The following is a 17,943-nucleotide window of genomic DNA, read 5'->3' on the forward strand; positions in this document are numbered from 1 at the left end:
GGATGTGATGCTTGGTAAAGTAGAGGGTGAGCAATAAAGAAGACCCTCAGCAAGATGGGTTGACACAGTGGCTGCAACAGTGGGCTCAAACATAGCAACGATTGTGCAGATAGATGGCACATGACCTGGCAGCATTTCATTCTGTTATACATAAGGTTGCTATGAGTCGGAATTGACTCAACGTTACCTATCAACAACAACAACATCTGCCTATTACTGCTGAGGAAATTGAGACTCAGTTAACTTAGAAATTCTGAAGTTCACACAGCTTAATAAGAAGCAGAACTGAAACCCAGTACTCGACATTAGAAACCCAATCTAATGTTCTATTGGGATATTTAAGAAAAAGGAATCACCTCCCTGAGAGCCTCTTTATGGTTATAATCTTTTCATGAATAAGTAAGTCATTATTAATTCTATTTCAGAGAGATTATGTAGAACAGACGAGTTACATATTTTGAAGTAAGTGGTGGAGAAAAATCCCAGTCCAGTAAGATACAAATCGGTAGTTTTAATATTGAGTCATTCTCAAATTAGCATATTCTTCCTCAAAACCAAATCACAAAAAAAAAGACATGCTATTTTCTAGGCTCCCTGATGGTACAGTGGTTAACAGGTCAGCTGATAACCAAAAGTTAGGCAATTCAAATCCACCAGCCACTCCTTGGAAACCATATGGGGCAGACCTTCTCTGCTGTACAGGGTTGCTATGAGTTGGAATCAACTCTATGGCAATGAGTTTGTTTGGGGTTTTTTGTTTATTTCCTACCCTTAAGAAGCTATGGAATGATTTCACTGACTCTTACTGAATTCCCTAAAACAGCAACAATAACAGCTAACATTTATTTCATGTTTAAGTCAGGCACTTGGTTTTACTTGCATTATCTTTCATAATCATCAGAGCAACTCCTAATTGATAGGAACTACTGTTTTATTGTTATCCCAGTTTTACAGATGAGTCACACTGAGGCTTAAAGAGGCTATACTCAAGTTAATTTAGCAAACAGTGGCAGAGCTGGAGTTTAAGTTCAGGTTATCAGGCTTCAGATCTCATGCTTTAATCATTACAGTGTGCTGCCTCTTTAATACTGATAACACATTTTGCTTCTGTTGTGAACATCATCTTCACCTGGAAAGCTACATTCATGCATGCCCTAGAAATTGTAGGTGGCATTGCTTTGACACCACCAATAACTCTAAAAACTCGCCCTGAGTTAAACTAGTCATACACTAAGCCATTAATGCCTTTGATATTTTGCAAAAAGATAGCCTTTTCCTTGTATCATTTATTGTAGGTTCTTGTGTATCATGGTAAATCATCATGTGATTTAAAAGAAGCTCATAGTACTTCTTGGGCCTTTAACTTTCTGTTATAGCAAATAAGCCAGCCTGCTGCCAAAGTGCAATGACTCCATGCTCTCTGCACATGATTTTTTTTCATAACTTCAGTTAGGGACTAGATAGGAAAATTTGCTGTACCCAGTATATGCCAGCTAGTGGGTTAGGTACTCCTCACAGCAGCCTTTCATGATAAACACTATTATCTTTAATTTATAGCTGAGACAACTGAATCTCAAGGAGATTTAAGCAGTTTGCCAAAATTGTGTAAGTAATAAGTGATGGGCCTGGGATTCTAGTCTAGGTCTGATTCCAAAGTCCTTGTATACTCTTTCCGCAATATGATGAGACTCATCAAAATGAATGTGTGTCAGAGCATATCTGTATTCTGTGGCAACCTTGAAAAACTTTGGCTGGTAACTTGCCAAAATATTTGAATCAAGACATTCCAACTCAGTAAAATTCTATTATATACTTGAGAGACTCTTAAAACTGTAGTAAAGTGACGTGAGTACGAACATCTAATTAGAGGATGCAGATGGTCCATTGACCTTCTTATTCTAATCCTTTTCCTATTTTGATGGCCTAGAGCTTCACTTTGGGCATGACCACATGGGGGGAAACTTGTCCCTGTTACTTGTTTTTTGGAATGCCCTGGATAAGTCCTACAAATATGAATTTCGTATTAACGTTGATGCCTCAAACGAAGTAAATCAAATGAAACTCTTCAAGTAAAACTTCATGATAAAATGTCAGCTATTTCCAGAATTTTTAATTTTTATAATTTAAGGATTAATGAATATTTCCCCCACATATTTCGCATGTTTCTTAGGCTTAAAAAACTTAACTTCTGCATTCTTGAATTCATTTGTGCTGATGTAGATAATTTTTCAGAAAATATACATTTAATGATAAATTATAATGTATCAATTATAATGTATAATGTATCAATGAAAACTGGTTTACTGTGCTGAATTTCGCCAGTGTTCTCTAGCCATGCATGGCTGTTTCAATTCAACCATTTTTTCTTTAAATGAGATAACGTAATTGAAAATCTAAATTCCTTAACAGGTTGGTCCTAATCTGGACCCTGCCTGCCTTGCTAATTTCATGTTCCACAACTCCCCCAAGTATACCCTACACTTGAGCTATATCAAACTACTCGTCTCTTTGTCTGGTAAACCCAGTGTATCTGTCCTTTAGGACACAGCTGAAGTGTCACTTCCTGTAAAAAAAACTTCCCAAACTTTCGTTAAGCTCCTGACAGGATTAGGTGATCCTCTTCTTTGTTCCTACTGCATACAGTGCATGTCTTCATCACAGCACTCAATATACCATGTTCTAATTATCTGTTTACTTTCATTCTTTCTCCCAGTACACTCTAGTAGGCAAAGGGGAAAGTGACAGAAAATGACGTTCAAAAGATTTAGGCAGGGGCCAGATCGTGCAAGGTCTTAACATGGGCCAGAGTAAAGAGTCTGGATTTTATTCTAAGAGCAATGGAAAACCAATGGAGGCTTTTAAGCAGGAGAGCGACTTGATCCTACTTATATTTTTAAGAGATCACCCTGACTGCTTTGTGGAGAATGGATTGGTGGACGGTAAGAGTGCAAGCTGGGAAACCAGTTAATACAGGGATGATAGTAGTTTAGACCAGGACGGCACCAGTGGAGACTGGAGAGAAGTAGGTAACTCAGGGTATATTTTGGAGGTAGCTCCTGTAGGACTGACTCATGCATTAAATATGAGAGTTGAAAGAAAGGAACAGTTTTCAAAGATTACTTTTAGGTTTCTTGTTTGAACAAATGGGTAAATAGGGGTTCCATTAACTGAGTCAGAGAAGACTAAGAAGGAGATTTGGAGGGAAAATCTGGCGTTCTGTTTTGATTATGTTTAGTATGAAATGTCTGTGAGGCATTAAATGAAGAGCCAAGTAGACATTTGGATATGCGAGATTGGAGTTTAGTGACGAGGGTTAGGCATCCTTGTCATAAATTGGTATTTAAAGCCATGAGAATTTGATGAGATCACCAAAGGAATGAATAGAGAGAGAGAAGAGGGCCCAAAGATGGACATAGATTATCACGAGTTCATCACAGGCAGAATCTGGCGTGCAAGTATGGTTTATTTGGCCCATATTTAAAATTTAACCATGTTTTTAAGCAGTTGCTCACATTTAAAAATTAGAAGAGCTCATATAAAAATCCAGAACTCTGCCTTCTCTTGAATAATGAGAAGATTCACTGAGCCTGCATTTCTGCACGATAACAGTCAGCCTGGGCTATTCCCTTTACTATGCTCTGTCCAGCTGGCCACAGTCTTACACTGCTGCTTATTTTTGTTTCACCTAGTCTGCTTTACTCAAATGCATTTTGTGGCATTTGAATTTCCAGCTCCTGATTTAGAAGTTAAGGATACAAGGAGCCAACAAAGGAACATAAGAAGAAGCAACTAACGAGATAGGAAAAACAGAAGAATAGAGTGTCACAGAAAACTAGAGAGGAAAATGTTTCAATTATTAAATGCTGTATTTAAGAGATTAAGATGAAGACAGAAAAGGTTTGTTTCAGTGGTGTGAATAGGTTTGAGGAATGGATATGGAAGGAGGAAGTAGAGGCAGTTCTTTTGAGATCTCATGAAAGTAAAGAGGTGCAGGTAAATGGGGTGTGAGGGAGAGTTTGGGAGATATTAGAGAATATTTGAACAATCCACAAGATAGGTAGAGATTGAGGATACAGAAGAATAAGGAGGTAAATGAAGTGAAGGTCTTATAAAGCAGGTGCTATCCTGATATCAGCAACACAGAATACTAACAGAAGTGACAATCAGCAGTGTTCACACAGAACCAGAGAGATAGACTAAATATTTAGGCTAATTGTAGATTTATTTAGATTAAATATAGAGTGTTTGGAATTTAATCTGTAAAACTCTGATAACAGTTTTCATAAAGAGCACATTATAGCCATAGTCTCATAATACTGAAAGAAATTAAAAATATTATCTTATATATTGTAGGTGAAAAACTGGGACTTAAACTTGGAATAGATTTAGGGCTGCCCATTGAGCAGGGTTGGGGCTTGAATCCAAGTCATCTCCAGTTCTAGTCTCATATTGTTCCTGACATACAAGTATATATAACTCAGTTATCTAAAGTCTATCTAAGTGAACTCATCAGGTACTTTAATCTTAAGGGAACGCTATGAGTCAGAATCGACTCGATGGCACTGGGTTGGATTAGTTGATTTTTTGGTCAGGTTTTGGAGAGCACTATGGTTGGGAAAATATGCTTAAACTAAATTTGTCATACCACCTTTGTCGTTCAGAATTTTAAAAATAAAAAAACAAAAACAAGTTCTAAAACTGATTTGGAGATTTTCTCTTGATAACCTTGTTATAACCACAGAAAATATGTTCTGTTGAGAAAAGATAATCTGCATAATATTTTTCCTTAATCTTTTTCTGAATTTAATGATAAACCTGAAGTCATGTCTTACCCTTATTTTTCTTATCTAATGAAAATGTTTGATTAAAAAAAAAAAAACTGAATTGTACTTTAGATGAAGGTTTACAGAGCAAACTAGTTTCTCATTTAACAATTAATACGCATTGTTTTGTGGCATTGGTTGCAACCCCCACGACATGTCAACACTCTCCTCTTCTCAACTTTGGGTTCCCCATTACCAACTTTCCTGTCCCCTCCTGCCTTCTCCTCCGTGCCCCTGGGCTGATGTGTCCCATTTAGTCTTGTTTTGTGGGCCTGTCTAATCTTTGGCTGAAGGGTGAACCTCAGGAGTAACGTCATTACTGAGCTATAAGGGTTTTGGGGAGCCATACTCTCAGGGTTTCTCCAGCCTCTGTCAGACCAATAAGTCTGGTCTCTTTTTGTGTGCACTAGAATTTTGTTCTACATTTTTCTCCAGCTCTGTCAGGGACCCTCTATTGTGATCCCTGTCAGAGCAGTTGGTGATGGTAGCCAGGCACCATCTATTTGTGCTGGATTCATTCTCGTGGAGGCTGTGGTAGTTGTAGCCCATTAGTCCTTTGGACTAGTACTTCCCTTTTGTCTTTGGTTTTCTTCATTCTCCCTTGCACCAGATTGGGGGAGACCAGTGGAGTATCTTAGATGGCCACTCACAAACTTTTAAGATCCCAGACTCTACTCACCAAAGTAGAATGTAGAACATTTTCTTTATAAACTATGTTATGCCACTTGAGCTAGATATTCCCAAAGTCCCCACAGCCCTCAGCCCAGTAATTTGGTCCCTCAGGGAGTTCAGATGTGTCTATAGAGCTTCCATGACCTTGCCTTGGACAAGTTGTTCTGGCTTCCCCAGTATTTTGTACTGTAAAAAAAAAAGTTTTTATTTTTCTACCCTTTCCAAAGTTCCACTTATCTATTAGTCTGTTTAGTATTTTTCCCTCCCAGACCTCCCCTTCCTCATAACCATCAAAGATTGTTTCTTTTTGTGTGTAAACCTTTTCATGAGTTTTTACAATAGTGGTCTCATACAATATTTGTCCTTTTGTGATTGACTTATTTCACTCAGCATAATGCCTTCCAGATTCATCCATGTTGCAGATTCATCTTTGTTCTTTATCGTTGCGTAGTACTCCATTGTGTGTATGTACCATAGTTTGTTTATCCACTCTTCTGTTGTTTCCATCTTTTTGCTATTGTGAACAATGTTGCAGTGAACATGGGTGTGCATGTCTATTCATGTGACAGCTCTTATTTCTCTAGGGTATATTCCTAGGAGTGAAATTGCTGGAATATATGGTATTTCTATTTCTAGCTTTTTAAGGAAGCACCATATGGTTTTCCAAAATGGTTGTACCATTTTGCATTCCCACCAGCAGCGCGTTTGAGTTCCAATCTCCCTGCAGCCTCTCTGACATTTGTTATTTTCTGTTTTTTTTTTTTGATTCGCGCCAGTAATGTCGGGGTGAGATGGTATCTCATTGTGGCTTTGATTTGCATTTCTCTAATGGCTAGTGATCTCGAGCATTTCCTCATGTATCTCTTAGCCACTTGAATGTCTTCCTTGGTCAAGTGTCTGCTCATATCCTTTGCCCATTTTTTAATTGAATTATTTGTCTTTTTGTTGTAGAGGTGTTGGATTTTCCTGTAGATTTTAGAGGTATTTGTCGGATTTGCCATAGCCAAAGATTTTTTTCCAGTCTTTAGGTTCTGTTTTTACTTTCTTAGTGTTTTCATGAGCATAAATGTTTAGTTTTTAGAAGATTCCAGTTATCTAGCTTATCTTGTGTTTGTGTATTGTTAGTTATGGTTTGTACCCCGTTAATGCTACGTATTAGGGTGAAATGTTTGGTTCTTAATGGCTTTTGAATTTATTTTGACACCTCTCATTCTGTCTTGATTCCTATTCTTACTACGAAACGATCCTCTCCTAAATTTTGAGTCATCCCTGACTTGTTAAAGTTTAGACGAGTAGTTTCTGGAGAATAGTTTCTAAAATACCTATATCTTCTCAAGACAATTTTATGTTCAGCTTTAAATTACAACTTAATTTTCATCATGAGGTTCATAAATAAAAGTCCTTTACTGAAATAAATCATACAGATATTGCAAACTTTGGTGGCGGTGTTTGTTCTTTTGCTTTTATGACTTGTTTATTTGTACGGCTAGAAGTATTCTTCCCCACTCTCACCCTGCTAAAGCACATAAGCGTATCGTGCGTGTGGATCCGGGTGTGGTCATCATGATCAAGTATTTTAAGACTTCCACATACATTCATTTGCCAAATCTTCAGGTTCTATCTTTGTGATCTCACAATCTGTCTGTCCGTTTTTATTGTCATCACTCTAATTGAGACCTTGTTTTTTCTTATTGGACTTCTGCTTACTAACCTCACAGGTAACACGGAACAGTATAGATTCTTTTCCTAAGTAAAGTTTTTATTCTTTTGGACATCCCTCCCCCTCCAACCTTACCAAAATTCTAAAATTTCTTTCCATGGCCTCCAAGGGTAGATATAAGGAAAGGCTGTAGAGCCAGACAGATTTTGCTTCTAATCTCAGCTCTGATACTTACTAGCTGTATGACCTTGGCCATTTTCTTAACCTTTCTGAACTCTGTTTCCTTCCAATACAAAATGGGAATAATAATGTCTACCTTGTAGGACTGTTGAAATGTTTGGAGACAGAGTATATAAAGTACCATGCCTAGCACTGGTATTATCAGGTACAAAATTTTAAAAGCCCTGTATATGCACCCAGCTCACTTCTCTGCCTTATTTTCTGTTCCTTTCTTACACTCCAGCCAAATTGAATGACATGCTTGTCCCTAAACATTTTCCACAGTTTCATACCGTTACACATACTGTATGTTCCCTATTTGTATGTTTTCCCTCACTATCTCCACCCTTGAATCTCTCCAAGTTCTATCATAAATGTTACTTTCTCAGGCAAGCATTTCTGTTCTTATTGCCATATTCCACTCAGATAACATTTTGTCCTCTTGGAAACTCATCTGTCCTATTTTATTTTCTCAATTCAGGAACATTTGTCAGCACCCCCTACTATACAAACATACTCACTCTCTCTGTCACTCACTTTAATGTGAAATGCTGAATCATCAGGGAGGAAAAATAATCAGTCTATCAGCAAATACTTAAATGTTATTTATGTGCTCGCCAGTGTGCTAGGTTTTGGAGATCCTTTAGTGAACTGTAGAGACCTGGACCACGGCTTTATGAAGCTTAGAATCTAACAATGGTCATTGGCTTTTGATGGACACCTGAACATTGACAAACCCTTAAAATGTAGGTACCAGGGCATACACTGAACACTGAACCAGAAGTTTCTGAACTGAGACCCTAACATTTATAAAGCTCTGTAGGCAATACAGTGCACTTCCAAAGTTAATAACGACTGGCCTAGCCAAACATTATTTCTTGGATGCTTCACATGATGGAGTTAACTGGGGAGGAAGCTGAGGAAGACTTCACTTAGAAGGTGACATATAAAATGGATCTGGGGTACACACTGAAGTATTAAGGGATAAAGGGACATAATGTATGCAACCTACTCACAAATGGTTCAGAAAAATAATAATTATATGAAAATATAGAAAAATGTTAAAAATTGGTGAATCTGGGTAGAATGTATACAGGAGGTCACTGTTATTCTTTCAACTTTAACTTTTAAATTATTTCAAAATAAACAAATTTTAAAAGAATGAAGAGCAAAAAATGGATTTAGAAGTTGCATAGGATTTCAATAAGCAGACATAGGTTGGGGGCAGATAGGTTGCGGTAATGAGGGGGGATAAGTATTCCAGGCTGAAACGACAGGGTGAGCAGAAAACGAGCAAAAGCAAAGCAACCAGAAGTTATGTGAGATCAGGGACGGTAAGCCGCCAGGTGTACTTGAACTACAAATTGCAGTGGAAGAAGTGAGTAGAGCCGGATCGGAAGTTCCATGTATAGCTTGCAAGGAGTTTAGTCTTTATCCTTTAAACCAGAGTCACCAATTAGGGTGCTCACACCCAGGGAGTAAGAAAAATTATCTGTTGGAATACAGGAAGAAAGTTTTATAAGTTCTGTTTGTATTTGTGTTACTTCCTGACCTCATTTTTCTAAATTTCTGTTTTACATGCTTAAAAATATATATGGTACCTTAGTATAGCAGCACATTTACAATTTATAAATAAACATGCATATATGGGGTTGCTCAAGATGTGTTTTGCCATCAAAGTTGGGAGGCCACTCCTTTAGATATTTTTTTTTCACCTTGTAACCAGAGTGATATTTTTAAATGTGAAAACTGATCATGTTTATTTCCATATGTGTGTGTGTATATATATATATATATATATTTGTGTGTGTGTGTGCTTTCAATAAGTTTTCTTTGTCCTTACGATGAAGTCCAGATCTGAACCAAACTTTAACGTGGGTTTAAAAGCTCTCTTCAGTCTAGCTCCTACAGGCCATTCAGCCCTAATCTCTACTCCAACATTGTCCATTGTCTAAGCCAAGCCCTTTTACTTATTTGAATGCGCTCCCTTTCCTTTACTCTGGATGATTCTTCTCCATAAAATGGTCTCTCCTTTTTTTTCATCCTCCCACCTAGTTATCTATAGGGCAGTTCTACTCTGTCCTATATCGCTATGAGTTGGAATCGACTCGATGGCACTGGTTTAACTAGTTAACTATGATTTGTTATTCAAGTTCTAGCTTAAGTGTTACTCCCCCAGACAGGCCTTTTCTGAACCTCTAGGCCACTTTGCATAGATTCATATAGCTCTCTAACTTCTTTCATATTTTTAATGACTTGTTTGAAGTTTTGAGGACAGAAACTGTATCTCTCTTGTTCACTCCTATATCCCAGTAGAAATGCTTGGAACATTGTTAAGTTCTCAGTAAATATTGTTAAAAAGGGAATGAGGTAGTCATTAGGGAAATACGAATCCAAACCACAATGAAATACCACTCACATCCACTTTGTTGTTTGTTATTATGTCGATTCTGACTCATAGTGACTCATTATGATAGAGTAGAACTGTCCCATAGGGTTTCCTAGGCTGTAATCCTCATGGGAGCGCATTGCTAGGTCTTCTCTTCCATGGAGCCACTGGTGGAGTCCCACTGCCAACCTTTCAGTTAGCAGCTGAGCGTTTAACCATTGCACCACCAGGGCTCCTTTCACGTCTGCTAAGATGGCTATAATCAAAGAGATTGGTGATAACAAGATTTTATAAACGTTATTATCCCTAAAACCCAGTGCTTTGAAATATCTTATTGTCTTTTCAAGTCACCCTGGCCACCCCCAGGAAATTTCATGCTAATTGTTTTTTTTTATTTGTTTGTTTTAATTTCAGTGGTAGGAATGGGATCCTGGTGCTTCCACATGACTCTGAAATATGAAATGCAGGTTAGTAATGATGAAATTGACTAAATGCTGATTTCTCTTAATCCAGAAGCACTTCAAATTTGAGAAAAGAGAAGGTAACTAGAGGATGGTATTAAGACAAAGAAGTGAGAAAAGAGGGGAAGGGAGTTGGAATCTTTGGGGTTTTTACTTCAGGCCAAAAGATCCAAATTAAGTAAATAAGAAAGCAGATAAATGATCTATAGAGGAAACAAGTTGAAAGAGTACAGCTTTTTGACCACCTCTGTGTAGATATGTACAAATTTAAGATCAGTATTAGAGTAGAGTTACATGGAGACATCTTAAAAAGACATAATTAGTTTACTAAAATAATATACTCTTATTCTTAGATGCCCACATTCCTTCGTGTCTTATGATATTCATTTGAATGGCCTCTCCAGCTAGCAAAGTTTTAGAATTATGTGAGGATTTTTATCAACTATCTTTGCTCCAAGGAGGCCATATGTCTAGCCTCAATCTTTTGACCTTTCGGTTCCTCATCACTAACTCAAATTTCTAGAACAGTATTGTCCAGTAGAAATATAATGTGAATATATGTAATATGATTTAAAATTTTCTAGTAGCCACATTATGTAAGTAAAATTTTTCTAGTGGGAAAATAAAAAGAAATAGGTAGAATTCATTTTAATATTAAACTCAGTATTTTCAAAATATCACTTCAATATGTGATCAATACAAAAATTATTAATGAAATATTTTAAATGCTTTTTCACACAAACTCTTTGAAATTCAGTGTTTATTTTACACTTACAGCACATCATAATTTGGATTAGGCCTGTTTCAAGCACTCAGTAGCCGTTTACCTTGTGACTACCATGTTGGACAGTACCACTAGAAGGAGCTGTGTATATGACCATCTATATTAAACATATAAGAATTAATTCTTAGGATTGATTTTGACATTCAACACATATTTATAATAACATGTCATGGTACTATGTATGCTGTGCTTGACTCTGAGAATACATGAATGTGACACTGGTCTGACCCTCATCAAGCATAGAACACACATATTCTCACACATTCTAGGTGGGAAAACAGGCTTATAAACAATGATATAATATGAAAATTATTTTTTAAAGAAATATGAATAATCTACTATGGCAACATGGTGGAGTTTGGATGAATCTATAAAAATTAAAAGCATTCTTACAGAATCTGAAGGAATTAGTTCAAACTTTTCAGGCAGTGAAGGGATGAAAGGAATATCAGGCTTGTACCATGACATAAACAAAGGTAGGGAGCTATTAAAATTTGTGGTAAATCGACGCTCACCATACTCTGTAACCCTCTCACGTTCTGGCCTAGAGTTGGGTATCAGAACGTGAGAGGATTACAGAGTATATCCACATGAAGGGTGCTCCAGCACAGGGCATTGGAGCCAGAGTGGGATGAGGAGGGTGTTCACGTAAGAGAGTAGTCTGGTGCAGGGTGTGAGGAGTGAGGATGCTGCTCACACAGCAGGGGTGAGAGGGTGCTAGCACAGCAGGACAGCCAAGTGCAGGGTGTCAGAGACCAGAGTTAAGAGGGTGTCCATGTGGAGGGGCAGCTCAGTGCAGAATTAGAATGGTGTCCACATAAGTAGGAGTCCCTGGGTAGTGTAAACAGTTAACGTGCTCAACTGCTAACCAAAAGGTTGAAGGTTTAAGTCTACCCAGAAGAAAGGCCTTGTGATCTACTTTTGAAAATCAGCCATTGAAGACCCTGTGGAGCACAGTTCTACTCTGACACACATGGGGTCACCATGAGTTGGACTCAATTTGAAGGCAGCTGGTTTTTTCCACACCAGTGGGGGAAGTGGTTGGCACATGGTTGGAATCTGTGGGTGTCCATGCAGGGGGACAACTTTGTTCTGGGTATCAGAGCCCTGGAAAGGTGAGGATGGCTTTTACACAGCAGAGTGGCCCAGGGCAGGATGTGGGAACAAGGGTGGGGTGAGGAGGTCATCCACGTGGAAGCTTGGCAGCCCAGCACAGGGTTTTGGAGCCTGAGTGGAGTGAGGAGGGAATCTCTTGGGAGAAAGAGCAGTGGCAGTAATGGGATATTGGTTACACACAGGGGAATTGATCAAATAAGTAAATATTTTAAGGATGATGGAAGCCAAGCTTCTTACTGTTACAGAACATAGTTGCAAATATGGAAAAGATGACAACTTTAGTGGCCAAGTCTGGGACAATTTGAGTGTCAAAATAAATAATGATAGAAATGGATTATAACAGTTTTAATATAACCCATTGAATAAAATAGGAACTCATATATATATGTGTGTGTGTGTGTGTGTGTGTGTGTGTGTGTGTATACATACATGGGAAACCCTGAGCGCTACAGCTGCTAACCCAAGGGTCAGCAGTTCAAATACACCAGACGCTCCTTGGAAACTCTACAGGGCAGCTCTACTCTGTCCTGTAGGATCACTATGAGTCGGAATCGACTCGATGGCACTGGGTTTTTTTTAATACATATATGTATGATAAGTTAAATGTTTGATGCCAAACAGGATACTGTGTTTACCCCACAAAATAATTATAAAGGAAAAAAGTAACTTTATAGTGGAGAAGCTTAGCAGACCTTAATCAGGCCATCAGAATGAAAATCATCAGTAACTGGACAAACCAAAATTGAGTATCACCTGATAGGATACAGTGATAGCATCATTTCTTTGATATTTGAATCTAGTGGAAACATGAGGCAAAACCAAATTGAGGGACAGCCTACAAAACAGCTGGGTGGTACTCTTCGAAAGTATCATAGCTGCAATAGTTAAAGTTTATCTGAGTTTATCTGAGGAACTGTTCGAAATTGAAGAAGACTAAAAAGACATGGCAGTTAAATACAGTGTGCGATTCTAGACTGGATCCTATGTGTATGTGTGTGTTTGTATTTATGGTATTATTGGAACACTTAGCAAAACTTGAATGGGATCTGAGGACAACATGGTAGTAATAAATCAGTGTTAATTTCCTGATTTTGCTGGTTGTATTGTGAATTTGTAGGTGAATATCTTTCTTGCAATATAGTTTGCATACCATAAAATTTACCCTTTTAAAGTGTGCAATTCAGTAGTTTAAAGTATATTCACAAAATTGAACAACCATGACGACTAACTCCCAGAACACTTCTGTCACCCTAAAGAAGAACCCCATCTCCATTATCAGTCACTCACCATTATCCCCACGCCCAGCACCTAACAACCACTGATCTACTTTCTGTCTCTATGAATTTCCCTCTTCTGGATATTTTATGTAAATGGAATCATGCCTTTTGTACTTGGCTTTTTTCACTTAGTGTAATATTTTCAAGGTTCTTCCCCATGTTGTAGCATGAAGTAGTTCATTCCTTTTTATGGCCAAATAACATTTCATCATATGAATATGCCACATTTTGTTTATCCATTTTTCAGTTGATGGGTGTTTGGGTTATTTCCACATTTGGGCTATTATGAATAAGCCACTATGGACATGTACAAGTATTTGTTTGGACTGGATGTGTGGTTTCATTTCTCTTCAGTATATACCTATGGGTAGAATTGCTTTTTCCTCTGCCTGCAACAGTTTTCTCTCAGATCTTAGCACATCTGTTTTCTTCTAACTCCTTAGTTCAAATGTTACCTACTCAGAGATGCCTTCCCTGACCAGTTTATCTAAAGCAGTCTCTACCGCAAATTACTGTTACTTTATTTCATAGTTTTCATAGCACTTATTGCCATTTGAAATGATTTTATTTGTGTTCTTCCCCAATTAGAATGTAAACTCCTTGAGAGCAGAGACCTCATCTGTCTTATTTACCACTGTGCATTTTTAGCAACTAGAATAGTGCTGGCACATAGCATGTGTACAGTAAATACATGAATGAATGAGAGAGAACGAGGGAGGGAGAGAGGAAGGAAGGAAGGCAGGTGGGTTGGTTAGTCAGTTGGTCAGTCAGACATTTAACCATTTAACCGCATGAGTGAATGTTAAAATGATGCATTGAAACATTAAATTGTATTCATCATGGTTGATAAGATTATAAGCAATTATATTTCTTTCTCTCTGCATTTCCACATTTTCCAAATATTCTACAATAAACGAATTACTTTTATAATAAGAAAAATACATGTTTATGTTTGTTTTAAAGAGTCTCAAAGGAGCTTTGGAGAAATAGTTATACTGATAAACCAGTTGGAATACCTTTCGTCCTAAAGCAGCCCACTCCCTGTTCTTGGGGTATTTAACTCAGTTTTGAGTTTTATGTAGCAGATTTTGTGTTTTCCAAAGATGCTTGCACCATTATATCCTACCCCACATGCTCTGCTTACAGTGTGGTGTTGATTCTCTTCAAGAGATGGGGTCTTTGTAGTGGCGCCCCTAGGGTTGATGTCACCAGCACGTTAACTCACGGTGTCACCCCCTTACCCCCATGGACCTCCCGTACCAGACCATACAGGATCCTTAGTAATATTTTTTACTCATGGTGCTCATAAATCATAATTCCTGTACATCACTCTTCTAATTGGTGCCCTGGTACCTCAGTGCATTGGAGCTCGGCTGCTAACCAAAAGATTGGCAGTTCAAATCCACCAGCCGCTCCTTGGAAACCTTATGGGACAGTTCCAGTGCACATGAAACGTTCTTCAGGATAGACCACATCTTAGTCCACAAAGCAACCCTTAACAAAATCCAAAACATTGAGATAATACAAAGTATATTCTCTGATCACAACACCATCAAAGTAGGAATTAACAACAGGAAGGCCAAGGAAAAAAAAATCAATTATGTGGAAGCTGAATAATACCCTGCTTAAAAACCACTGGGTAATATAAGAAATCAAAGATGGAATAAAAAAAAAATCCCTAGAATCAGATGAGAATGAAAACACATTATACCAAAACCTTTGGGACACAGCAAAAGCAGTGCTCAGAGATCAGTTTATAGTAATAGGTGCACACATCAAAAAAGAAGAAAGGGAAACAATTAAAACGTTAGCTACACCACTCGAACAAATAGAAAAAGAACAGCAGAAGCCCACAGCCACCAGAAGAAAGGAAGTAATAGTAAAGGTCAGAGCAGAAATAAATGAAATAGAGAATAGAAAAACAATAGAAAGAATCAGCGAAACCAAAAGTTGGTTCTTTGAAAGGATCAACAAAATTGACAAACTACAGGCCAAATTGACAAAAGAAAAACACGAGAGGATGCATATAACCGAAATAAGAAATGAAATGAGGGACGTTACAACAGACCCACCTGAAATAAAAAAGATCGTAGCAGAGTATTACGAAAAAATATACTCTTTCAACAAATTTGAAAACCTAAAGGAAATGGACAAATTTCTAGAAACACACTACCTACTCAAACTAACAAAATGATGCTGAAAATCTGAACAGACCTATAACAAGAGAAGAGATTGAAAAGGTAATTTAAAAAACTTCCAATCAAAAAAGCCCAGGCCCAGAATGGCTTCACTGGAGAATACTACCAAACATTCAGAGAAGAGCCTATACCAGTACTACTCAAACTATTTCAGAACATAGAAAAGGAAAAGATACTTCCGAATTCATTCTATGAAGCTGGCATAACCCTGATACCAAAACCAGGCAAAAACACCACACAAAAAAGAAAATTACAGACCAGTATCTCTCATGAATACAGATGCAAAAATTCTCAGCAGAATTTTAGCCAACAGAATTCAATATCATATCAAAAAAATAAATAAATAAAAATATCTTTTTTTTATCCCATGACCAAGTAGGACTCATACCAGGTATGCGAAGATGGTTCAACATTAGAAAATCAATCAACGTAATCTACCACATAAATAAAAGAATTGCATGATTATCTCAATCGATGCAGAAAAGGCATTTGACAAAGTCCAACACCCTTTCCTGATTAAAACTCCAATAAAATAGGTATAGAAGGGAAATTCCTCAACATAATATAGGGCATCTATACAAGACCAACAGCCAACATTATTCTTAATGGAGAGAGGCTGAAAACATTCCCCTTGAGAACAGGAATAAGACAAGGATCCCCTTTATTACTACTCCTATTTAACATTGTACTGGAAGTTCTAGCTAGAGCAGTAAGGCAAGAAAAAGAAGTAAAGGGCACCCAAATCGGTAATGAAGAAGTAAAACTGTCCCTATTTGCAGATGATATGACAGTATACATAGAAAACCCAAAAGACTCTATGAGAAAACTACTGGTACTAATATTTCAGCAGAGTAGCAGGGTACAAGGTACACGTACAAAAATCAGTTGGATTCCTATACACCAATAAAGAGAATGATGAAAAGGAAATCAGGAAAACAATAATAATAGCCCATAAAAAAAACAAAATACTTGGGACTAAATCTAACCAGGGACGTAAAAGACCTGTACAAAGAAAACTGCAAAACACTACTGCAAGAAACCGCAAGAGACCTACCTAAATGCAAAAACATGCAGTGCTCATGGATAGGTAGACTCAACATTGTAAAAATGACAGTTCTACCCAAAGCAATCTACAAATACAATGCAATCTCTATCCACATACCAACAACCAAAAAAACCCACTGCCGTCGAGTCGATTCCGACTCATAGCGACCCTGTAGGACAGAGTAGAACTGCCCATAGAGTTTCCAAGGAGCGCCTGGCAGATTCAAACTGCTGACCCTTTGGTTAGCAGCCGTAGCACTTAACCACTATGCCACCAGGGTTTCCATACCAACAACATTCTTTGAAAAGGTGGAAAAACTAATTAACTTTATATGGAAAGGGAAGAGGCCCCAGATAAGTGAAGCACTATTGAAGAATAAAGTAGGAGGACTTGCGCTACCTCACTTCAAAACCTACCATGCAGCGGTGGTAGTCAAAACAGCCTGGTACTGGTACAACAACGATACATTGACCAAGAGAACAGAATTGAGAACCCAGATGTAAGTGCATCCACCCATGGTCACATGATCTTCAACAAGGGCCCAAACCAAAGTCCATCAAACGGGGAAAAGACAGTCTTTTTAACAAGTGGCGCTGGCAAAACTAGATGTCCATGTGCAGAAAAAATGAAACAGGACCCATACCTCACACCATACACAAAACTAATTCAAGATGGATCAAAGACCTAAATACAGAACCAAAATCTATAAAGACCTTAGAATTAAAAATAGGATCAACACTAGAGGCACTAATAGGATACAAACCATAAGAACACGCCAACTCCAGAAGATAAGCTAGATAATTGGGATCTTCTAAAAATGAAATACTTAACGCTCATCAAAAGACTTCACCAAAACAGCAAAAAGAGAACCTACAGACTGGGAAAAAAAAATTGGCAATAAGAAATCTGACAAAGGACTAATCTCTAAAATGTATAGGGAAATCCAACACCTGTACAACAAAAAGAGAGTCCAATTAAAAAATGGGCAAAGGAAATAAACAGACACTTCACCAAAGAAGACATTCAAGTGGCTAACAGGCACATGAGGAAATGCTCGCAATCACTAGCCATTAAAAAAAAACCAGTGCCATTAGAGAAATGCATATCAAAACCACCATGATACACCATCTCACCCCAGCATTACTGGCATCAAAAGAATAGAAAATAACAAATGTTGGAGAGGAGACTGGAACCCTTATGCACTGCTGGTGGGAATGCAAAATGGTACAACCATTTTAGAAAACCATATGGCACTTCCTAAGAAAGCTAGGAATAGAAATACCATGTGATCCAGCAGTC

General features: G+C 37.8%; 1 protein-coding gene across 1 annotated transcript in view; it reads left to right on the forward strand.

Annotated features, from left to right (window-relative positions):
• Nucleotides 1-17,943, forward strand: part of ACER3 (alkaline ceramidase 3) — a 169,336-nt gene that overhangs the window by 78,534 nt on the left and 72,859 nt on the right. Inside the window, exon 3 of the mRNA XM_003420075.4 lies at nt 10,178-10,230. Within this exon, the coding sequence (XP_003420123.2) occupies nt 10,178-10,230 (53 nt within the window). The remainder of the gene's footprint in view (nt 1-10,177; nt 10,231-17,943) is intronic.

The sequence above is a fragment of the Loxodonta africana genome, chromosome 7 (assembly GCF_030014295.1).
Source record: "Loxodonta africana isolate mLoxAfr1 chromosome 7, mLoxAfr1.hap2, whole genome shotgun sequence".
Classification (NCBI taxonomy): domain Eukaryota; kingdom Metazoa; phylum Chordata; class Mammalia; order Proboscidea; family Elephantidae; genus Loxodonta; species Loxodonta africana.